Consider the following 26,036-nt stretch of genomic DNA (forward strand, 5'->3'; position numbering starts at 1 on the left):
TCCTACAAACACATCTACTCTGTCATGCCTAGCATTTTATGGACTGTTTTTCATGAATATGTACTCCCTTTACCCACAAAATATGTGGTTATCATGATTAATAAAAGAATTGGGTTGATCAGCTTATAATAGCTTTTCTTAAATTATTAGTGAACACTAAAAGTATATTATTTTGTAGAAGAAATCTCATATTTTACTGCACAGTAATATTTGACACTGAGAACAATTAAACTAGCATGTAAGACTGTTGTAGTAAAAATATAAAAAATTAAAAAATGTAGGTTGTCTTTTATCCCCACTAGGTCCGGCACCACAGTGCCCCAAGATATCTTGGTGGAAACACATCCCAACTCCACGGTGGCCCAGTGTCTCCTGCCGACGCACACTTTCCTACACTCAGTCACATAAAAGAACACACAACACAATAACCTTTGATCTAATTGATAAGATATAATTGCCCACCTAAACATACAAAGCCCAGTACCATCCATCCCTTAAGAACATTAATAACAACCTGTAAATACACAGAACGGAATCTTACGTCACCTGCCATAACTTCTCTCCCTCCCCCTCCTCTTTCTTCCTCCTTTCTGTTCCAGTCTCCCCCTCTTCCTTCAAATTCTTCTCCTACCCATCCTTCCTTCTCATCCAATGACAGGCCTCCTCCTATACAGTTCCTGCCCTCACCTGTATTTTACAATTTAAATGTGGAGAAGGTTCTGGTGAAGTCACCTGAGTCCTGAGTACAGGATTAGGCAGCTGTCCTTGGGGCAGTGGAATTAGCATCAAAATACAGATAACTCCAGGGCAAACCACAACATAAGTCCCGTCTTAAAATTGCCTCAAAAAAATTTTCCAGCCTTACTTTCAGTGATTTCCTTTTCTCCACCAATTTCACCAAACCTGACTTTATGCTTTATACAGACCAGACTTTTTAAATATACATGCATTCTCATAATCAGATATTTTAGATCTTTACTAATTGGCCTACTCACTAATTTTTTAATCTCTCTAATCTGTACCATGTTCCTGACTGTTTGTGTCTCTCGAAAGTTTATGTATTGACATCTCATCCTCAATATGTTAGTATTCAGAGATGGACCTTCAGACAGTGATTGAGTAGGTCAGGAAGGCAGAGCAGTCATGAATGATAGCCATACCACTATAAAGAGTCTTGGAAGAAGGGATTGGGCCCCTTTTACCTTGAAAGTGCTTTCTACTATAAACAAGTTCCTCAGTACCCAGTCAACTGATGCCTTGATCTTGGACTACCACACCCACAGAACTACAGGCAAGGAATTTATGTTGTCGGTAAATTATCCAGTCACAAGTATTATGTTATATCAGTCTAACTGGACTAGGACACTGCATTCACAGCCAACCTTAGACTACAGGCACATGTATAAAGCAGTGGGAAAGTGGAGCTAACTCATATGTATTTTCTCTGCTGATATGGAGCATGACAGTACCCTCTTTCCTTATTTAACTCTCATTCTTCAAATGCATGTTTCTTTCATGGTGTCTTTAGTACAGTGGGTTTTATTTTCACAAATGTTTTTTGTTCATGGTTCCACTAAGTGCTTCCAATGCTGAGGTGTTCCGTCTTATGTCTAAGCAAAAGGAGATTGGCTGTTTGTTACTGAAGAAAGAAGTATGTCAGATAGACTTTGTTTATGCTGTTGACCCTGAGCTTTGTGCTAAGAAATTAACAATGTATATATTAAAGAAGATGTCTATGAACAGAAGCATTGAAAACAAGAGTTTTTTTTTTTTTTTTTAAAAAGAAGGTAACTAGAGGTATGGTCGTAAATGCTTTAATTCTAGAACTTGGGAGGCAAAAGCAGGCCAATCTCTGGATGCCAGGCCAGCCTGGTCTACACAGGATATCCCAGGACAATCAGGGCTTCTTAGTGAAACCCTGTCTAAAAAAAAACAAAACAAAAAAATCTACAGGCTAACAGAAGCATAATCCCATAGTCCCCCTAAAAGAATAATTCAGTAGCCGCTAGTTGGTTTCACTGACTTTATTAACCATAACTTCTTAGAGTATTAAGAGTCAGTTTGATTCATTATCTTTGCTTGAAAATTTCTACCTGTAATTTTCTCAACTGGTAAAATGTTGTGTCTTTTAAAATACATTCCAAATATCATCTCTGCTGTAAGTTTCCCTAACTCTTTCCAGGCAAGTTCATGTCACTGATTCAGTATCAGCCTGTATGTGAGTTACATCACATACCCACCTGCCTGTTCTTTCTGAAGACCATAAGATCTTAGAGAGCCTGCCACTAATTGGTTTTAATAGATATGGTAAACTGTTAGAAGAAATGAAAAGGAAGATTTTTATAGGTGAGAAGATACCAATGAGAAAAAGTTTAAATGAGAACATAGCTACCTAAATCAACAAGCCTAAGAACAGACTTAGCTTAAGAGTAAAATTGAGTTAGGATTTATATTTCATCAGGAGTCATTTCGTTTTTTTAATCAATTGTCATTTTATTCTAATACATTTATTATTATGTTATTGCTATTATTTTACATATTGATAAGACAAAGTTCTCTTTCATCTCTATAATGCTCCTTTTTATTTATTTTTTAATTAATAATTTTATTTATTTACATTCCAAATGTTGCCCTCCCCCTTTCCCCCTCCCAGAGTTCTTCACTCCATTCCCTCTCCTCTTTGCCTCTGAGAGAGTGTCCCCTCCCCCAGCATCCTCCTTCACTGGAGCATCAAGTCTCTACAGGATTAGGTACATCCTGTCCCACTGAGATCAGACAAGGCAGTCCTCTGCTACATATGTGCCGGGGACCTCAGACTTGCCCATGTATGCTCTTTGGTTGGTGGCTTAGCCTCTGGGAGCCTCCAGGGGTCTGGGTTAGTTGACCCTGTTGTTTTTCCTATGAGGTTGCCATCCCCTTCAGTTCCTTCAATCCTTCCCCTAACTCTTCCATAGAGTCTCCAACCTCTCAGCCTAATGGTTGACTCTAAAAATCTGTATCTGTCTCAGCTATCTGCTGGTAGAGCCACTCAGAAGACAGCCATGGTAGGCTCCTGTCCTCAAGAACAACACAGCATCAGTATCAGGGTTTGGTGCCCACCCATGGGATGGATTCCAAGTCAGGCTGGTCACTGAACAGCCTTTCCTACAGTCTCTGCTCCATTCTTGTCCCCGCATTTCTTTTAGGCAGGAAGAATTCTGGGTCAGAATTTTTGAAGGTGGATTGGTGACCCCATCCCTCCACTGGGAGCCCTGTCTATCTACTGGACATGGTCTCTTCAGGTTCCATCTCACCACTGTTAGGCATTTCAACTAAGGTCACTGCCAGTGAGTCCTGGGAGCCTTTTACATCCCAGGTCTCTTGGACTTTCTAGAGGTTCATCCCCCACCCCCAGAAGCTGCTTATTTCCATTCATTCTCTTGGTCCTCTGGACTTCTCTCCTGTTTTTCTCCTGTTCTCTCCAATACCTGATCCTGCACCCCTTTCCCCCTCCCTCTTCCTCCCTGGTCCCTTACTCCCTCTGCCTACTGGCCCACCCCATCTCCACTCTCATCCCCTATGTAGCTTAGTCTAACTAAACTTCAGATTATCCTCTTTCCTAGCACTTCATCACACCTGGCACAAGAGTCATCTTCGAATTTTGCTCTACCTTGATTGAATATTCCTAGGTTCCAAACAGCAATCCCTGAATTCCAGGCCCAAATCAACAGAGCCTCTGTTCCCCGACAGAGCGCCAGTTACCATGTAAGACAGTGCTAGAGCTGGAACTTTACACCTCTGATCAGGTTTGGTTGTGTGTTCACTACTGAGCCAGCCACTGTGGCTCACTGGGAGTTCTTCCTGTGCCTTATGCTCTACCCACTACAACCTGTAATTAGTGTGCTAAATATAGAAGCTGAGCTTTTCCTGGATGTCCATTGTGTTTCTGCTGTCTGTGCAGACTACCTCACCCTCATCTGTCTGAGAGCTTTGGCTTTATTCACTTTTCCTGTTTTTACCAACAGAAAAGCAAACAGATATTCTCTCCTTTTGTTCCTTTAGATTGACTATCACTGAAGAGTTATCTAGTACATTATGAGTTCTAAGTCCTGTGCTAAATGCTGAGATAAAAAGAGCCCTGACCTCAAAGTAACAGTCTCGTGATTAGATAAAGCTCACCCTGTGTTCATCTAGAGCTGAAAGAATCTTCCTAATAAATAAGTCAGGACTCAGTAACTACACTGCCTTCTCTTGGAGGACTCACATTTCATGTGTCTTTAGACTTTGTGCTAAGAGCTAAAGCCTGAATTCTAGTGTCTTCTGCCATCAATTAACTACAAACCTGAATATTTTCTATAAACTCTCTGGCCAGTGTTTCTCAAAGTTTAGGCAACATCTCTACCTCCTCAAGCTCTTTTTTGGGTTCTCACTAGACCTTTGGGACAAGAAGATCTGAGGCTATAATACATGCTAGTTGCATACTCTCTGAGCTTTCTTTTATCTGTCAAGGGGGTGCATTTGCCTTGACTCACGGGTTTAAGACTTAAATATAAGAGCCATGTCTGTCATGGCATGTTGCAGGAGCTCAGGAAATATTTACTCTGATTTCCTCAGAGTCTGAAGTCCTTGGGGTCCAGAGCAGTCCATAGATTCCTAGGAGAAACACAGCTACAGAGTCCTTCCTCCTCCAGGAGTGTACTCTCTCCATGCTTGTACTGGGTATAATGGACAGAAGTTTGGCCTAATGGACTTCACTGAAATAAATTAGGATATAATTGTATTAAGAAGTCAGATTAAATCTGCTATGTCTATGATTGCTTAAAGTAGAATTCCAACCCTGTAGTTAGTTGGGAGTCTTGGGGCTGAGAGTAGATTTAGAGTTGATTATGGTGACTTTTTTTTTTTTTTTTAAAGAAAGCAAGGGGAGTTTCAAAAATAAAGTATTTTGTTCCTGTTATACATAATAATGTTGGTTGTATTGATATGTAGTAGACTCAGTTAGGTTTTAATAATTCTCCCTTGACAGGCATCTCCTGGCTTACTGGTAGTTTTTGGTTTTACCTTCATCAGAAAGAGGGAAGTTAAGAGGACACACCCATTTCTAGAAGTTATGCAAAACTCTTTTCCAAGAAATGCCTTGCCCCTTCTACAACTTTAGCCACAGGATCTGGAGAAAGATGATTGGAGGCACTGAGAAAATTTTAGTCATCAAAGAAGAATTCTGTTATCTGTTGTACCTAAGGCATGGCAGAAGATTGTGGAGTTTTAGAAATACTTTCAACTGCCAGAGAAGAAAGCAATAGAAGGTTCTACCTAGCTTGGTTATTTAGAAGAACATATCTCTCACTTCTAAGAATCTAAGTAATCTAGTTAAATAAGATATCATGGTATCAGGTTGCCTTAGTGAACACCATGTGAGGCTGCCTAGGTTGGAACAGACTTTGGTCTCTCACCCATTTATTACACACTCATCCTACAGCCTTTCTTCATGTCCCTTCCTACCTTATCCTAATCCGAGACTTAGCAAACAGCCCTGCACCACACACTTTGGGAACCGTTTTGTGAATACAAGCTAAATCTGTTTGCTTATAAATTGGATGCTCATGCTACTATAGATTTCATAGTTGCAAGAAAAACTATATGCCCTAAAAACGTTTACTGTCCACCTTTTACAGGAAATTTTAATGATCAATACCCTAGGCTGTCTCTTTTTCAGAATTTTTAGTATTGAAGATTCTCTAGTTTTTATAGAGGATCTAAGAAAATTCTTAGTAATTCAAGAAGAGTTGTTTTATTTAGTATAATATTTAAGGCAGAACAGAAGAGTCTAGAACTTTAGAAGTACTTTCAGTTTTCAGGGGTGAAGCTAAAAGGATCTTCAGAAAGTTCCTTCTTCCTTAAAAGACAACTCCCCTATAGGAACAAGCCTGTTATGTAAGCTATTCACCACCAACAGAATGCTTACACTGTGATCTAGTCATCCTAAGCCTCAATTGAGGCTTATTTTATTTTTCTGGTTGCCAAAGAGCAATAGAAGAAAGTCATGACCTTGTTTTGTGCGCACTTACAGACCTAACCTAAAGGACAGACAGGATCACATGAGATGTACTCTGCTCAACGGCAGGAGTGATGCAACTTCCAGGTCATGTGTTCCCACATTCGTGTCTCTGTGGTCTGAGTAATTGTGAAATGGTTTGTTTTCTGACTAGATTTGGGTACAAAAGGAAAACAGTCACTTCTGTTTCATCAGAGCAAATAGTGATAACTACTTGATTCTAGATACAAATTTCAACTTTGTTTTGACTTTCTTGACAGTATACTCTTATGAACTTCTTTATGTCCCATTATAAGTAAGTGAGATGTTCTGTCTCTTCCTCTCTGTCTTGATTATTACTATTCTATTTATTTATTTTATGTATTTATTTTGATGAGTTTTGACTTTGGTGTCTTATTTTGTTGTTGAGGCCAAGTCTCACTGTGGCCCAAGCTAATGGTTGTGCTGTCAACTGTTCTCCTTTAGATTGCCATTTTCTCTGACTATAGAAAGCTACAGCAACAGCTTCCTAAACAGGGTTTTTTAATTGTTGTTATCCTCTAGTTCACCTTCCTCATTGCTAGATGAGCACTATTTAACACTTAACAAACAGGCACAGAGCACTATTTATTTAATATTTCTTTGCTGCTGTGCACTCTGCAGCAACTCCCATTACCAATAAAGATACAGCTTCTAAGAGTGGTTCTGAAGGCTTCACCGGACCCCTAGGTTCTTTCTTTCCTCCTTTCCACATTCAAGAGACCTACAAAATTTTCCAAGCCTGTCTTGTCCTTTTTCCTATGCCTAGGCCTGGTTCATACCGTATGACCTTTTTAAAGAAAAACCTTTCTTTATAACTTTCCTGCTATAGTCATTTTACTCATTTCTCTCTTTTTTTTTCTCTCCCCAGTTTCCACCTTTCCCTTCTCCTCCCTCTCTGCCTTGTCCCTAAAAGTCAGAGTTCCAGTTTCAGTGGTATGCTAGGATACTGTGACTCTTTTTATGAGACTTCTAAAACTTTGCTTCATCTTTTAGGGTTATATATTAATGTCTTATCTTCCTGTAACATTATAAATATTTTAAGTTGTTTAAAAGGAATGTTTGCGTCATGCCTCTCTTCTTTAACCCACACAGCATAGAGCATGGTTCATTGCTGTTTTCACTAAATACATTTTTAAAACTTAATTTTTTATAAGACAAAAATTTCCACCTATTTACCTTTTTTTAAAAAAAGATTTTTTATTTGGAGGGGAAGTCTGTGTATGCGTGAATGCACATATACGAAGAAGTGCCCAAAGGGGCCAGAAGAAGGCGTCAGATCCCCTGGAGGTGGTGTGCCTCCTGATGTACCTAAGAACCTAACTCCTGTCCTCTGGCAGAGCCGCAAGCACTCTTAACTGCTGAGCCGTCTCATTCTTTATTTATCTCATATCTTTATTTAAATATTTTACAGCTTTGACATTTTTACCTTCAAATCTATGGTTCATCTTTTGTTACTGTTTCGTTAGCTGATTTGATTTTCAGAGGGACTCTGTATGGACCTGAATAAATGGTATTACAGACATGTGCCACCACTCCTTCCCTGGGCCTTTTTTCCCTAGCACCATTCCTTGGAAAGTCTGTCTGTCTTCCATTGAATTTCCTTTACACCTTTATCAAAAATCAGTTGAGGCCAGCAAGATATTTCAGTGGGTAAAGATGTTTGTTGACAAACCTGACAACTCAAATTTCATCTCCAGGCCCTATATGGTGAAAGGAAAGAACTAACTCTTGCAAATTGTTCTCTGACCTCTATACTTGAACTATGTCACACATGCCCACCTCCCCCAAATAAATAAATGCAATAATAAAAATAAATAAATAAAAATCAGTGGTTATATCATGTGGATATAGTTCTGGTTTTTCTATTCTGTTACCTTGTTCTGTATGTAGCTCTCCTCCAGTATATGTCATCTTGATTGCCAGAGCTACAGAACATTTAAAATATATACACTGGTGCTGGAGAGATGACTCACTGGTTCAGAGCACAGGCTGCTTTTCTCGAGGACCTAGGTTCAATTCCTAGCATCCACATGGTAGTTGCCAAACATCAGACCTAGGGCATCCAATGCCCATTGCCCTTTTCTGACCTCTAAAGTCACACACACACATAAATGAAATTTTAAAGTATATATATGGTACCCTGATTCCATCTATTTTATTTTAACCCCTGTGAAGGCCCAAGGAAGCCAATATGCAATGAGGTATTTTACTTTCCCCCAAACTTTCATAACTATCAAGTTTATAACTATCAAGTGAGAACAGGTAGAGTGGCAGAACATTAAACTTAGCTATAGGTGTGGTTTTGACAGGTAAACAGGAGAAATGGAGACAGAAGCAAGGAAAGGGGTAAAGAGAGTTGGTTACAGGAGAAATTGAGGACAGGGATAAAGGGTAAATGTGAAGTGTTCATAGAATTAATATAGTTCCCTAGAGGTTGAAAAAATTATAATGATAATAAAATAGTAATAATCAATTACTATAGTACTTTGAGCTTATTTGCATTAAAGACTATGTCTTAAATAGTGTAGATAATGGCAGTGGTGGTTGCAATTCTCATTACAGAGGTAAGGAAAGATTCAAAGAAGTAGATGACTTAGTTGAAAATCATGCGGCGAGTCTGTGGTAGTAAAGGAAGGCTCTCCAAAGCTCTGCAATTGTATGTAGTTTTTTGGCTATTTAGGGTTTTGTCTTTTTGATTATTGTGTATCAATTCTGCTCAGGCTTGTTGAAGACAGTGTAGAAAACAGCATAAGAACGTATGCACCTAAGTTTTAAATTTTATAATACGGGATAATATAAGACGTTTATCCATTCAGTAATACAGATGGAATACTTGGCACGAGCAAGGAACTACTACCAGCCCTAGGGAAGCATGTGTCAATACAGGCTGAAGAAAAGAGGGACTTAAAGGTAGATGCTCAGAGAATTCCCACAAGAATTTCTCAGCAGTTTCTTCAAAGACATCATGATTTGGTGAAAGGCATACTGTAGGAAGTTAGGAAATTAATTTTTCTGCAACTTGGTGTGACATTGTTGTTTTTAACTCACAGTGCTCTAACAGGTTCACACCTATAAGCTGAAATTTTTATGGCTTGGCAAGTGCTTTCTAGCCTGACATTTTTTGAGTATGTATCTAGTCTAAAGAAATAGTTGCACTACTCCTGTACTAACAGGTTCTAAAAACTGCCCTCCATTTTTGAACTGAGAAATCTAAAAGAGAAGTGTAAGCCATGGGTGCCTAAAGGGTCCAGCAGTCCCTGTGTTAATAGGCATGAATCCGAGGGGTGCTTGCTGAGAAAGTCCAGGTTCTTGTGTCCCAAAATAAAGAACTTGTCTAGGGACACAGGATAGTGACAGAAATAGAGACAGTTTATTAGAGCTGGCACAGGTTCCAGTCCTTTGGACTTGACATTTTGGATCCTTTATAAAAAAATTTATGTAACACTCTCCTCCCTCATTCAAAGGGCATGGTGTGTGTGTGTGTGTGTGTGTGTGTGTGTGTGTGTGTGTGTGTGTGTGTGTGTGTGTGTGTGTGTGTGTTCTTGTTGAGGAATGCTCTTGTTTGTTACCTGTAGTTAATGGCCAGAAGCTCCCTGCCTTCCTCTGCTAACTGGCTTCTTTTATATGGTAATCTTAATTATTTGATTACATGTTTATTTGGTGGAGCAGAAATGTCATGATGCTAACTCCCATACTTTGTGGGTTTCAGGGATTGATCTCAGATCATTAGGCTTGGTGGCAAGCACCTTTATCCAATGAGCAATCTGCTTGGTCCCTCATGCTATGGAGCCTTTCTCTCCAGGCCCTACCTTCCTGCCATACCCATCTTCAATCTGTGTTATGTGAGGACCTGATAAAGGCTAAAGTAACTAATGGCCTTCTCTCCTTCTTCCTGATGCCTCTCTGGTGACTTAGGCCTGGAAGAAACGCTGGTTTATACTGCGGAGTGGCCGGATGAGTGGAGACCCAGATGTTCTGGAATACTACAAGAACGAGCACTCCAAGAAACCCCTGCGGATCATCAACCTGAACTTCTGTGAGCAGGTGGATGCAGGCCTGACCTTCAACAAGAAAGAGCTGCAGGATAGCTTTGTGTTTGATATCAAGACCAGCGAGCGCACGTTTTACCTGGTGGCTGAGACAGAGGCTGACATGAACAAGTGGGTCCAGAGCATCTGCCAGATCTGCGGTTTCAATCAGGCCGAGGAGAGCACAGGTAAGAGAGGGTGAGAGGCTCTTTCCCAGGGATCTGAAGAGACCTTGGTTCCTCTAGTCACAAAAACTGCCTCTGCTTAAGACTTCCTTTTGGTAAATGTGAACAGCAAATGGGGAAAGTATAACAGAGTTAGCCTGATATAGTTGAACCTCCTGGTTGTAATAATGCTCAAATGTGAGTGGTGCTGTTTTTGTTGAATTTATAGTGTTCATGAGCGAGATTGTATAGTTTCTTTCTCAATGAGATTATTATAGTGGTCTATTATTGGTTTGTTACTAATGTGTGAAAATGTTATGGATTTCTGTGCTTAGAAGATATCTCAGGTGGTAAAATGATTATTTTACAAGTGTAAAAGCCAAGTTTAGATTCCCCAGAACCCACATAAAACAGTCATGTTTGATGGAGCATATGACTATAATTCCATCAATGCCTAGTTAAGAGTTGGGGACATAGGATCACTGGATCTTGTTGTCCAGGTATTCTGGCCTACTTGGCAAAGTTCTAGGCCAGTGAGAGTCCCTGTGTTAGACAAAAGGTAGAAAATATCTGAAACACTCAGGTGGAAATAATAAATTTTTGGTTTGTTTTTGATAGCACTTTGGAGTGACCTTAACTCATAATAACATTACACACACACACACACACACACACACACACACACACACACACACACACACACACACAAATAGCTAGAAGGATGGCTATTTAAGGGCTCCGAACATGCAGGAATGGTAAGCAGATGGAAATATTAAGCACTCCAGCTTGATTAGTAAGTGATGAGCATGGGCAGTGTTTAGATGATAACAGGTAAGTGACTATTTTGTCAACAACTTTGTCTGACTTTTTAAAAATGTATTTATTTACTTTGCATCCCAACAGCAGCTTCCTCTCCCTCTTCTCATCCCAGTTCCTCCCTCTCAACTCACCCCCTGCCTCATCCTCTAGTCCTGTTTCTCCTCAGATATCCTTCTGCCTTGGCAAACCAAGTAGTAGTAGGACGAGGCACATCTTCTCCTATTGTAGCTAGACAATGCAGCCCACTTAGAGGAAAGGGATCCAAAGGCAGGTAACAGAGTCAACGGCAGCCCCTGCTCCTGCTGTTAGGAGTCCCACAGGAAGACCTAGATGCACAATGGTTACATATGTGCAAAGGGCATAGGTCTATACCATGTATGCTCTGTTTGGTGGCTCAGTCTCTGTGGGCTCATATGGGCTCAGCTTAGTTGAACTGGAATAGAAATATCTGGCAAGAGTAAACACAGTTTTCCCTATTTGGCATTGAATAAGAGACCCCTCTGCATGGGGTCCCTCCTTACCCCCTCAGATTGTTGCAGTCTGGGGTCTAGAATACTCTTCATCCAATGACTTCTAGGGCCTGCAGTCCAGTGAGCAGATTGTACTGGTGTGGCTGTAGCTGGAGAGAGAGTGTCTGCTTCCGACCTCTGCTCTACAGTTTAGTGAGCCCGAGTTGTAGTCTCCTCGGTAGACTGTGCTCTGTTCTTGCAGTGCTTCTGCTTCTCTACGGGTTCACTGGGCAGCACTCCATCTGCATGTTCCCCAGGACTGTGCACACTGGTTTCCCTGCTTGCACCACCTGATTGTTACCTGACTTTGTGGAGATTCCTCCATATAGGAAGCCACATTCAAGCAGATACTCCTTCCCCTTTATCTGCCTCTTTTCCCCTGAAGGGTTATGATGGGATCCATTGAATGCTTCTGGTTTTTTTTTACCTTCAGCTGGAAGAGTTTCTATAGCAGATGGAGTCTTTTTTTTTTTTTAATCTCTTCAACTTTTTTGCCACCTCCAGATTCTTATTTCTACTGCTACCCTGCAGTTCCTCACATATTCCAGCCAAACTGTAAAACCTGAGGGATCAAGCCACACCAGGAGTGAAACAGTCTGAATATTCACATAGGTTAGAGAAGTCATCAGCCTCCTGACAAAGAGCTACTTCTAAAAGGAAACCCAGGCTAATGCTCCAGAAAGAAAAGAACAAATGCCAAAAAGATTCTATCTCATGTATATAGGATCCATTTTTGTTCTGCGTTTATATACAAAATCAAGACTCTCCCTCCCTCTAGGAATCAAAATGACTTTTGAAACTTAACATAAAGAAGCAGATAACGACTCTGAGCTGTGTTTACCAATAGACATGTCTGTGTCCTCACATTGGTGGCCAGGCACAGGCAGCTGTCCCCGGCCAGATGTACCATGTACAAAAAGAATCAGCTTTCAGCTGAAAAGGCTTTGATGAATTATTCATGTGCTGAGGAATCAGCCAGTGTTAGGAAAGCTCTCACCCCTTTGAATCCTGAAAGCTAAGAACTGCTTTCCTATGTCTCCTCCCCCTTCACTTTTCAGTTGCTGTCCAGGACCCACAGAGCCACTATGGACTCTGGCAGGTCATCTGTGCTGAAACCCAGGGTTTCTGCTTATTTGCAGTTTGACACCAAATAAGTAACTTTTTACCCTTATGGTTTTATCATCTGGAAAATGGAAATGATGCATCACAGGGTAGTTGCGGAGGTTACAGCAGATCACACAGGAAACATCAGGAAAATGTAGGAACAGTAGCTGCCAAGTGCTGCTTTCCATATAGTGAGGACCATGATGATAAAATAAATATGTTCTTTGTATCTATAGAACAAGATAAACAGGATGTGATTTAAATATCTACCATTTTTAGAGAGCTTTCCTATCATCAAACCCTTCTAGTATCATTTGAAACAAAAACGAAGTGACAAAGGGCAACTGACATTATTTCTGTTGCACAAGGAAGAACAGGGAGTTTTTGGAGCATTGAGTGGGCTGGCCTGAAAGCAGAGGTGCTCCAGGGCTTTTGTGCATCCTCAGGCTATGTCTGCTAGCTCCTTCTCATTTGTTCTAAACTCTTCACAGACAAGTCTGGCATAGCTCCTTCTAAGTCACAAAATAGCCAGCCAGAAGGAAGAGCAGCAGGACATTTATAAATCACTGAGAACTGATTATCTTGTAAGTGCAGTGCTATTATAAGTTAACAGTGGCCTCTGACAGTTAAATTAGCAAACATGGTCTGTCTCCAACTAGCCAGCAAGCCACTATGAATGAATTGGAGCTCAGGGAGTTTAGTTCACCAAAGCCCCATTTTGTACCTGGTAAAGATTTTGAAGTCAGGCCAAAGCCTCCTCCATGTCCTCTCCATGGAATTATCTTTTTCCTCATCCTTTTCTCCTTGGCAGGAGTTCTGTGGAAGTAGTTAGCCTAATTCTGTGGAACAAAATTCCCAGAGTTCTAGATGTTTTCTTCTCCCACCTTTTCTCTACTAAAAAAAATTGATGAGACTGCTCCCCAAAATGTTTTATAAATATTTAAACTTCAAGTAATCCTTAAGTTTCCCAACTATCTCTCTAGCAGAATATTTCAAGTCTTGGATTCCATCTGAGGTCAGACAACACTCATAGGAATGCTTTGGGAAAATATTCAGCATCCTATGGAAGAATGCCACTGAGGGGTCTTCAAACAGCTCAACCTTCTCTAGACCCCTATTCCTTCTAGACAGCACAGAGAGTGGTGGGAGAGCTGCTATCCACACAGATAGCCTTCTTATAACCTTGTTTGTCCTCCCCTGCCACACCATTCTGAAAGTGGAAGGGGAGAGTGGAAAATTGGGATAGAACAAGGTAGGGGGGAGAAATATTTCCCTTCTCTTATCCCTGAGAGGCCTTCTCTCCCCTGTTCCCTCTCCCACCTTTTTCTGTTCAGTCTCTGAACTCAGACTCCCAGCTTCTCTTGGGACCCTTCTTGGAAGCTGAGAGCCAGTGTGGGAGGCAAGAAGCAGAATCTCCCCAGACTACAGCCCAGCTGTTGAAGAGCAAAGAAAAGAACAGGGTGGAGACTGACTTAAGTCCCAGCCCAGAGGTGGAGGCTGCTGTCTGAATCACCCACCCTTTTTTCCACTGAGACAATGAGGAAAATAAACATCCAGACCAGTTTCCAGACGATCTGAAATTTCTGTGCCTCTTCTTAAAAAGTATCATAATAAGCAGTTCTGAAGGATTAGATCTCCGTCATTATTATCTTTTGTTGTTGTGTTGTTTACAACTTGGTCTAGTCACCCAAAGAACAGGTCTTAAATTGAAAATGAACCCCATAAATCTTGCTAGAACTCTCTGCATTGTCTTGGAACGGGCCCCAGCCCTGACCTTCAGGAAAGTCCTGAGTCTGGAGGAGGAAAAGGTGACTGGGAAAAACATGACCCCTTTCTCCATTCTAAGCCCTGATCCTTCTTCCTGCTCTGTCTATTTATAAGAGACACTCCTCCTCACCTCCCTAGCCAGCCAACATAGATTAAGTCTAGTGTTACCTGCCAAAACCCATAGACTGGGAAGTAGGAGCAGTCTGGTCCTAAATTCTCAGCCTTGGAAAGCTCCCAGCTGTGACTTGAGATTCCCTGCTTCTACCCCTCCTTTTTTGTTGCTATTCACAGATGGATTCTGATTATCCATTGTGAAGGAAGGCAATAATGATTTGTTGAAATTACTAGAGTACATTCCAAAGTTCTGTCTAACTTTAATTTTGGACTATAGGTAGAACTAGAATTTTGTGTTTAGTGGTAAGAGGCATTTGTATTAAATGGTCGTCTTGGATCCCTGAAAATCTGATTAAATATCCAGTCATAAACAATTATTCTTAGGATGCTGAATGCTACAAAGCCTGTAGATATGGTCATTTCTCCAGGATCTAAATTGGGAGTCAAAGTCTCAATTTTAAATTTCAACTTTGTTACTGATTGGATGTGTAGATCTTCAACATTAAACTTGAAGTAATTTTAAGCATTGGCTTTTTAACCAAATCTTAAATGCAACACAATACCTGAAAGGGGAAAATAGGAATAATTTGAATATTGCAGGGGAGAGAGGGTTAAAGTTACAAGTTGAGGAAGACCTAAATGCTTTTCTCCCATGCTTTTCTGTAGAGGCTCAAACACAGTGTGATAATACTGGCTGTAGTAGATATGCCAAAACATGGGCCTCTAGGCCAATACTAGGTTAGGAAAAAAATTGATCAGTCAACAACAAAATAAAAAAATGAAGAAAATAGAGTTAATTTTATAAAACTGTGACCAGATTTTAGAAATTCACTTTATTCAATAGAGCTTCTCTGTATATGTAAAATGACAATCCTACTAATGATACTTTTCTCCATTAACACCATTAAAAACTGGCAGCCTCATTTTTAAATGACCATTTCTAAAAGTACACAGATGAAAAACAGAAGCTATGGTTTAACACAACAGTAGAGTGGAAGCGTTTGGGAACAGTGACTTAGAGGTGCTGTTAATTGTCAGGATCTCCTGATCTCCACTCTGTTGCTACAGACATGCCTCAGACCTCTGAACTCCACCATCAAATTCAGCATATGCACACAGCACTCTAGCATGATATCCATGCTCTGAGGGATCCTCCATCCCCTTGGATGAGCTCTGGCCCTGTTCCTCTGTTCTAGTTAGGGTCAATCCTGAGATTTTTGCCTCATTTCCTTTCCCTGTTAACCTTTTTTCAGTCTTTAATCTCACCTAGAGTGGACCTGTCCAGGTTTTAATTTGGTTCTTCTCATAGATCAGAGTCTTTTCAGACATTAAGTCATTGCCCAAGGCCTCACTGCCCACTGGAAGATGTCTGCGTTTCCAGTGGTCTATCCACCTGAATTTCTGAAGAAAATCTGCTTCTGCTTCCCCTGAACATGTTTCCTCTTCCTCTTGGACTCTGTAGCCACAGTTTTAAGGAGGCCTCAGTTTCTGTTCTGTTTACTCGGTCAGCCTATACCATGGAGTACCTGCTGTTTTGCTCTCTCAGCCAGACTTCCTCTGTAACCCTTATCTTTGGGTTTGACACACATATCCCTGAAGCTGGTCTGCCTCAGCCTTTCAAGTGCTGGGGTTGTAGGCCACACTTGGCTTGCACTCTCTTGGTGGCTCCTCCTCCTCGTTAGCAAGATTACATATTAATTGAACAATGGCTAACCCTGTGCCAAATTATGTCTGCCCATTGGTGGTTTTGTTTAATTATATCAAATGTGAAATTTAAATTTTTTTAACTATATGTCTGAATTAACTTCAATATCAAACCCTATCTGACCACTAATTGAGATAAGATATTTTGATACAGTTTAACTTTGAAAGTTGTTTTAATCTATTTTGTTTTAAAATTCTAACTCATTTCCAAATGTTGTACTGAGAAATGCACTGTTGGAATAGGAGAGGAACATCAAAAAAATTCTACTTTAGGACTGGAGAGATGGCTCAGCAATCAAGAACACTGGTGTTCTTCCAGAGGACCTGGGCTCAATTTCCAATATCCAATAGCTCAAAGCTCTGTCACTCAAGTTCCAGGGGATCTGACTCCCTCTTTGGACCTCCACAGGTACCAGTCATGTATGTGATCCATATACAAAACTTCAGGCAAACTATTCCTATACATATTTTTAAAAAGAAATTCTAACTTTATTCATACAAGTTAGATCAAAATAACTGAAACTCTAAATATTGATACAATGCTACAAAAGTTTAATTTAAAAAGAAAGAAAAACCTTATTATATTTAATATGTATACCATCTCCTCACCCTTTTCTGGATGCAGACAATGACCATAATTCTGCATGGCTGTAAATCTCATTATTTACAACAACCAGCCAAGACAAAAGGGAACAAATAGGATAAGATAAAAGACTTCTGGAATATGAGATCCTGAAAGGTCCTTAGAGAGTACTTAGTTCTGAACTCTTCAAATAACAGCACATCCAGAGGTCAAGACAGAGGAACAATTCTGTTCAAGATCATACTGCTGGCTAGCAAAGCTAAAATGAAAACACATTTAGTCAACAATTCAAGTAATGCTGAGAGTGACAGCATTTTGCATTTTTAAGATTCTTATATAAACTAGACATGGTGGCACAGAGGATCCCAGTTTTAGGCCAGCCTGAGCTACATAGGAGAACCCTGTCCCCAAAATAAAAGGCACTGCATATGTACAAACATACATACATTAGTGTAGAAGGCCAATTGATTTCTTATGGTTCTGGATATAACCTGTGATACTGTTATATACTAGCCAAAGACTTTATCTCTGAGCTACATCCCCAGCCATTACAAAGCCAATTTCATACACAGTACTGTAGAATCATGATATGTTGGTTGGTCCAGTCTTCATCAGTAAAATTTTAAAATCTTTGTAGTATTATTATGAAGACTAAGAACCCCCCTTAAATCTAGAGTATAGATAGTAAGTTTTTTTAAGATTTATTTATCTATATTATGTTTGTGAGTACATTGTAGCTGTCTTCAGACACAACAGAAGAGTGTCAGATCAGATGGTTGTAAGCTACCATTTGGTTGCTGGGAATTGAACTGAGAACCTCTGGAAAAGCAGTCAGTGCTCTTAACCTCTGCGTCATCTCTCCAGCCCCCAAGGACAGATACTACAAATACACAGTAAGAATGTATTAAATATCTGTTATATGTATGGGTAATAAATTTCTGCTGCCTTCTCTATTATCTTCATACAGCCTTCATGGGGTTTTTTTGCTACTGCAGTTCATTTTATTTTATTCTGGTTTCTTTGTTGGTTTTGTAGTTGTTTTGTCCATTTGTTTTTGAGACAGAGTCTTACTATGTTGCTCAGGCTGGTCTCCAAACTTCTGGGTTTAAGCAGTCCTCACACTTGAGAGTATTCCAAGGAGTTAGGACTACAGGTGCCCACCAACTGCCTGGCTCACCACAGCCCTTTGAATACCCTGCCACTTTTGAAATCTGTAGTACCCTAAATAACTCTTGTCTCTCTCTTTTGTTCAAACTTGAAATAATTTTTGTCGCATATAATTAGTTAGTTTATCAAATAAAGACTACTAACATTCTTGGTCTGAAGTGCATTATACTTTTGTGTTATTAAAGTATTCAAAAATCAAGGTGTCTGTTACTGTGTTTTAGCAGTCCTTAGGATCAAACCCAGGACCCTCCCATGCTATACAAGCATCTCTTTTAAATGAGTTACTACTAATAGTGAAACAACCAGTTCCTAGAGCTTACGATATAAAAAGACAGTGCCTAAGCATCTTCCAAATTGTAATTCTTACAATACTCGAATTAAATATTTTTATTACTATTATTATAAACTCCCATTTTATAAATAAGGAAACAGTGGCATAGCAATGTTAAATAATTTTCTCTAGTTCACATAACTAGAAAACAAAAGAGCTGAAACTCACACCTAAACTATTTGGCCCTAGAACCTGTGCTTTTAAATATTAAGCCATATTCCTAAATTCTAGATACAGGGCCTTGACTCAAGTGTCACAGTGCCTGTCTGGAGGAATTAGCAGACAGGCAGAGACCTGGCCAAGTTATTACTGTCTCCATTCCTTAGTGGGGGCTGATCTACTTTTAATCTTTCAAGACATCCCGGAGAATGCTTGTTGCCTGTGATTTCACCCTGAGCCAGCTTTTGCATTTGACCATAACAGTATCTTCAGGTTCTTCATACTCAGGACAGATGTCTTCACTCCTACCAGAATCCATATTGTTATCAACACAGATGAGTGTCTATCTGGGAAACCTAGACAAGGGTAGATAAGAAGCAATCATTTGTTCACCAAGAGGTGATCATTTGCTCATGAAGCACTATTTTGTCCACCCAGTTTTAGAAAAGGTTAGATATTCTGAGAGATTATTGGATGAATTAATGTGAGGGCTTCAGGAAGAGAGCAAGAGGAAGCAGGTAAAGCCCAAGAGGATGCTGGCCTGACACCTGTATGGGAGAGAAGGGAAGAAAAAGGACCAGGCTGCAACATAGGGATAAGATAGGCTCAGCCAGTCAGTGCAGGTTCTTCAAGCGAAGGCAACTGTTAATGAAGTTTCATATTTCATGTAAGCAAGCCTGTGCTGGTACTTCTGGCACGGATAAAAACAGTTCACAAGTTCAGCCTCCATGTGAATGAAGGGAGGAAGGGATGCAGGGATGTAGAAGACGGCTGCCCAGATTGTCAGTCAGCTATGCTGCCCATATTAGATCTCGGAGGTATGATTGGTTTGTTTAGCTTGAGGGGGTTGTTTGTGTTCCTTTTCTTGTTTTGTTTTTTAAGGACAGGGTCTCGTAGTATAGCCCTGGCCAGTCTGGGACTCATGATATATACCAGACTATTCTCCAACTCCAACTGCCTTCTGGGATTAAAGGCATGTGCCACTAAGCCAGGTCAGAGATCTGTTTTTGCAGCTACATTGAGACATCAGAGATTAACAGGACATGTAGGTTCAAACCTCTAAAAGAGCTTTTAGTCAGGTAGAAAGAGACAAAGGAAAAACAAAGAGTAATGAGAGTGATAAATACTTTGGTGAATGAGACCTGGCAATGTGATAAGTAAGGAGTGAGTGGAAAGCTGGTTAAGTCTGGATAGGAGAAAAGGCTTTTGTTGATTATCAGAAGATAATAATTGTGTTTTTAATTCTACTGTATATCTGTTTATCAGTCCTTTGTGATTTATATAGTGTATGCTTCTCAACTCTCCTCCCTGCTTCATGTGTAGCTGTGTTATGGAACTAGCTCTCCACAAGCCATGGTTGGCCCGTATAGTATATATGATTTTAATGTGTTTGCCTTCTCAGTCATATTTAAAAGGTAGCTTTCCTTTTTTTTTGGACACTACTGCAAATAAAATAAAATAAAGATGCTAGAGCATCAAGAATAGACTTGAGGGGCGAATAGAAATTAGAGCAGTGACCGCAGAAGATTACTATGCATGCAAATCTAGACACCATGGCTGAGGAAGAGCTTTGAACTGCAAGCTAGGTTCTACCACTAGGTGCCTGCAGTCCTTGACTTCCTACAAAAAGGCCAGTTGACTGCATTTACACCCTGTCTAGAAAGATCCCCTCATTCCAGATTCCTCCTGCAGTGAGGTACTGAGGGAGATTTTAGAGCACCTATGTGCAGGGACCACAGATATTTCTTCCTAGAAAAATTTGGTAGTCTTTACAAACTTTACAAACTAAAAGCTTTTAGACTCATTGGGTTTCATAGCAAGTACACCAGGATTTAGGTTCCAAACCGCAAGTTCCTTCCCCAACATCACAATGTCTCTCCTTAAGCCAGTGTTTCCTTCAGATGCTTTTACTTGCCTCCTAGTTCCACAGGGGAAGCTAAAGGTCTTGAACTCCCAGCCTCACATCCAAACTGATCAGTTTAAACATATTGTTCAATTATTCCACTGCTAATGATTCTCAGTAAGCTCCCATAATTATGCCTGACATGGGTTTACACCAGTTGTCAACTGTCTCATTGAGAGTCACTGTGAAAGAGCAAAAACTCCCTCATAAAGCTGATTAGCTTTAAGTATTGTTATTTTTTTTTTATTTTTGTAGAGAGGTTTTAGGTTCAAAATGCATCGCTAAAAATCTGAATTTATGGTACCCACTAGATGGATTAATTTCCCTGGGAATACTAATGGGTTCCCAGAGTTCCTTAGGGGAAGATGGAAGTATTCCCATGAATAAAAATTAGCTCTTTGCTTCTGCGGTATGAGCTCATAAATCAAGGACAAGATCCACTCTTTCAAATTGGTCTGAGATTTCTAGCAGAGTCCCTACAGTAAATGCTCATGACTCAGAAAATGACAAGAAAGAGTGTTTCATTCTAGTGGCTACAAACATATGTGACCTTGGGTTCCGTGTCCAGCACTATATGCTCCCCCCCTCAAAAAAAGCTTTATTTAAAATATGGATAAACTCTTTGAGGGGACTACCTTTCAATGGGACCCCCTAACCAATCCAAGGCCTACACAGAAGAACAGTAGAAAGGTAGGTATGCCAGGTAAGATAAGAACAAAGCTTGTTGACCTGATCCCTCTCAAATGAGCAGGACAGTTCCTGATTAAATACAGACCTTCTCAGAATCCAGAAACATACATAACTTGTGTATGAAACTTCACAAAGTGAGAACAGTTTCTTCCAGCCAAAGAGAATTTAGAACCTGGAACTGGTTATTCATTCTACTGATGTAGGGAGAAAAATTTCTGACTTGACTGACTTCTTATCCAAATCCAGATTTCTGCTATGCCTGGAACACTGTGCTAAGCACTGTCAGAGGAAAAGTGAATCTAGATCCTGACTTCTGAAGCACATAGACTTGTTTTAGACATATTTGTGAATTCCCAACTAAAACACAGAGGGAAACTAATTACTGTGGAAGATGGAAAGAACAGCATGATTAATTCCTACTAGAGGCCTGATGTAAGACATTCATGTCTCTAAATGGGGCTCTGGGGCAAAGAGAATTCCCCAAGGATATGTAACCAAGTGCCACAGCACTAAGCTACAGCCACTCTCAGCTGTCCCTGTGTTTCTCCTGTGCATTTTACAGAATCAATTCAGCTAATATATACTTCAGGGTCATCTGTGCCAAGGTCAGGATGTTGGAAGTTGGCTGTCCTGAGCACTAAGATATTCTTTCTCAGATTCTTTCATAGAGGCAGTCGGAGAATTGTGGTCACAGAAAGGTCTCCTGGGATCTCATGTTGCTGCCTGTCTCTGCCACCTCTTTCAGCTTCCTCTGCTTTATGGTGATTATAAACACTAGAAAACATGTTTTAAACTTGGAGAAATATTTATAGTAGCTTTTAAGTTTGATCTAACATATGTTTACTTACTATGAAAATATGAGGAATGTAAACTTAGAAAAAACAACAAGCTCCAGGCAGCCAGTGTTGTGGTGACCAGATTGTATGACTTTTATGGATACACACATACTGTAAAGCATACTTCTTCATGCCTAGTGATACCGTGTTCTCTGGGACCAAGAGATTAGAATTCTGATGCCACGGTTCATTTCTGACCTCCATATATAGCCTTAGACAAGTAGTCTCCCTTTTCTGGGCCACCATTTCTTGAATTATAGATGAAAGATTTGGAGAGGATTGGCAGTGGTAAATGAGGAAGTGGGCCCCAGAGGTTCTTCTGTTTGCCACTTGCTACAGTGGATCCCTTATATTTGTTTGCCCTTGTTGTTAGAATTTACTTCTCTTGATTATGATATTTTTTGAAAGACTAGAGAATTATGTCTTTGTAAGTAATTTAAAGCTTGTAATTATGAATTCAAACCAGTCTTGCCCTACACACTTGCATCTTTTTCTCGATCCATCTGGTTTTCTAGTTAACTTTATGCTAGGAATACTGACCACTTAAGATTCTATACCAGTCTTTTTTTTTTTTTAGAAAGGAAACTCAAGTTTTACTATAACAATAGATATTTTTCCAAGAAAATACATCTATTTATTGCAAGTTCAAATAATACAGCATGAATTGATCTTTTTTTTTAATCTTTAATAACTTGAGTATTTCTTATTTACATTTCGATTGTTATTCCTTTCCAACATCCCCCTAGCCCCCTCCTTCCCCTTCTATATGGGTGTTCCCTCCCCATCCTCCCCCATTACCCCCCCCCCAACAATCCGTTCACTGGGGTTCAGTCTTCAGGGACCAAGGGCTTCCCTTCCACTCGTGCTCTTACTAGGCTATTCATTGCTACCTATGAGGTTGGAGCCCAGGGTCAGTCCATGTATAGTCTTTGGGTAGTGGCTTAGTCCCTGGAAACTCTGGTTGCTTGGCATTGTTGTTCCATTCTGTTTTTTAAATTCATCAACCATATTTTCTCTCATTCGACCTTCTATCTCCCTTCTTAGAAGAAAGCCAGTTTATTGAGAACTAAAAATTGCTGGTTATTGACTGGGTGTGTGGCTGGATGGCAGAGCACTCACTAGCATCTATGAGGCACTGGGTTTGATGTTAAGCTCTGCAAAATCAAAAGAGCTGTTTGCCTATATTTCCTCTCACTGAATCCTTCAAAGAACTCTGCAGACTCAGTGTTCTCCCTGGCATTTGGTATGATATCAAGGGGAATAAGGCACACAACGACGTCAAAGGCTTTACCAAAGTGCTAACGTGACTTTAGAACCTGGATCCATGTTTCTAGAGAGACTATTTCAGTGTTGTTTCTATTTACACGCTGTTGGCTTGGGAGTTAGCTGTGAGTAGTTGTTGTGAACAGGTAGTCAGAACATAGATGACTGTCAGCTTATAGTTTTAGTGATACAAAGAAAGGGTCGGGAGTATGTGTTCCTTCATTTAACTCTAGGAGGTGCTTTACACTGCAGAGTTCAGTGAGTCCCAACCCTTGATTTCTAAAGGAAATCAGAGAATGATAACCTACATCTCCGTGAGTATGTGGTATATTGGGTCTTCACTGGGATCAGTTTTCTGTAGTCAATGTAAACCCTTATTCTAATCCAACCTTTCCTTTTATAAATAGAAAGATAAAGCTCAGGTAGATGAATTAGCAGGCCTAGGACTAGACTCTCATTCTATTCCTTGACTCTGCTTCCCACAAAGCTAATACTATTCATCTACTGTGGTCTCATGAAACTCACTCACCTATGCAAGTAAGAATGAGATTTAAAATAGAGCTTTTTTCATATCTCATCTATGGCTTTTCTAGCTATATGACTGTAAAAGTAACTTTCATGCACTTACTATAATTGTTGTTTTAGGGGCTTATTGCCTTCTTCTGCTAACCTAGACCTAGTTCTGAAAGCTTCTAGCCTTTGTACCGTCTAATCTAGGCCTAGAATGTATTCATCCCCTGAAACTTACTGCTGAATAAATTCACCCTTTCTGATCTTTCTGATCTCTGGCTGGCTAGTCAACTCACCGGTTCTGGCCCAAGACTTCTCTCCAAATTGACTGATTCAATCTGGCTTCTTTCTCTTGGCTTCTCCTGAATTGTTCTGCTTGGCCTCATACTGACTTCGGCTATATGTTCTTATCTTCTGGCTCCTTCTCGTCCTCTGGCTTCTTATGTCCTCACCTGTATCTAACGCACACACTCTTCTCCCCTCCCCTCCCCCTCTCTCTGTGCAACTGTCTCTGTACAACTGTCCCAATAAAACTGCCCTCCTTCCCTTCTCTCTCTCAGCCTGCTCTCTCAAATAGCCTCTTTTCTGTGTTCTCATGAGAGTTGGGCATATCCTATTCTGTCAAATCTTTCTCTGATCATCACTTTGTCTGCCACTCAATTAGACATCACTTTCAAACATAAATGCTTCCTTCTACAAACTAACTTCACCTTCAGTGATTGGGATTAAAGGTGTGTACTAAGGGCACGTCTCTATTCCAGCCAGAAGGAATAAAGGTGTGTGCTTAGGCTGAGCCACATCACAACTAGAAACATCTTTTTCCAGTAAACAATCCAATTTCGGGGTTTGCCGTGTGATCTATGACTCTAAATTTTTTATTGCAACTTTTCTGAATGTTTTGTTTGCTAAGATTCATGTTTTATTATTTTTAATAATATATGTACATATAATAATATATACCTACACACATATGTGTGTATATAGGTGTATAGACTGTACATGAATTGGTCAAATAATGACTAGTTACCTTATCTGAATGCCCTTTTAATTTTACCCCTTCTCTTCAAATAATCCTCACCCCAAAAAGTCTCAGTGGGTCTCAGAATCTAGACATAGGGAGACCAAAACTGGAGCTTAGGGTGGACCCAAAGCCTGCTTCTTCTAACTCTGAGCTCTTTGGATATAAGTGTATGGGTATATGACTACAGGTGTTTACAGAGGCCAGAGATGTCAAATCACCCTGGAACTAGAATTATGTGTGATTGTAAGCTGCCCAATGTGGTACTGGAAATCAAACTTCTATCCTCACAGGTAACTAAAAATACTTTGTAAGTGCCTAAGAAATAATAGCTGTAACTTATGGTCACCAATGTGCTTACTGTTCTTATTAGTCCCCCATGCAGCATGAAAGGCAGTTGACTAGAACAGTGACAGTTACTGTCTTGCTGTCCATGCATCCAACTCATCCTCCTTGGCCATCTCAAGGCCTTACAATAAGAAGGACTGAGTCATATGTTAAAATGTTTTCTATAGAGTGATCTCTAATTCTTCTATGTCTAAGCAATGGAGCTCAGAGTTAGAAGACACAAGCTTTGGCTCCAGCCTAGGCTCCAGGTTTTGGTCTCTCTGTGTCTGGATTCTGAGACCCACTGAGACTTTTGGGGTAAGGATAATTTGGAGATGAGGAATGAAGATAAAAAGGGTATTCAGATAAGGGAGCTAGTCATAATTTGGCCAATATCTTTTCCAGAAACCCCTGCCAGCTCTCCTTTCCTGACCCTGTTATCGCCAGCTTGTTGATGGCTGAATTGACCTGGGCAGAGCTCCTCTACTGAAACCTTCTGAGCTGCCCTACACTATAGTTTAGAAGGAGGTGGGAGGAGTACTTGCATGCTGGGCAAGCTTCCCAGGGGTGGCTGAAAGGAAGGGGGTGATTTTGTAAATCCCTAAAAAGAAGCCAGGAAGAAAAGGGAAAAAGTAAAACCCTGCTTAAAAGAAAACAAATTGACTCAGACATTTGCAGCCATTATCTTTAGTCTAGACTTAGAGATAGAAGCCAGGCCAGGAGTCTGGAAACCTCCCTTTTCTTCTTGCTGTATCACTGTGTTCCTAATGACCCAAGACACATCATGGCAACAGCATGTTCATCTCATACCAAAAACAAAAACATCCCAGCCATACATTGTCTAATGTTTTTCCTTTATTTGTATCATACTTACTTCTCTTGAAAGATTACAGGCAATTAAAACAAATCTTAGTAACATTTTATTTTCATATACACACCCTATATATGCATGCATGCATGGTCTGCTTTCACATTCTGGTCTCAA

General features: G+C 40.2%; 1 protein-coding gene across 1 annotated transcript in view; it reads left to right on the forward strand.

Annotated features, from left to right (window-relative positions):
* Gab2 (GRB2 associated binding protein 2) overlaps nucleotides 1-26,036 on the forward strand; it is a 171,140-nt gene that overhangs the window by 103,580 nt on the left and 41,524 nt on the right. The window contains exon 2 of the mRNA XM_032892957.1: nucleotides 9,971-10,271. Within this exon, the coding sequence (XP_032748848.1) occupies nucleotides 9,971-10,271 (301 nt within the window). The remainder of the gene's footprint in view (nucleotides 1-9,970; nucleotides 10,272-26,036) is intronic.

Source organism: Rattus rattus, chromosome 2 (genome assembly GCF_011064425.1).
Source record: "Rattus rattus isolate New Zealand chromosome 2, Rrattus_CSIRO_v1, whole genome shotgun sequence".
Lineage (NCBI taxonomy): Eukaryota > Metazoa > Chordata > Mammalia > Rodentia > Muridae > Rattus > Rattus rattus.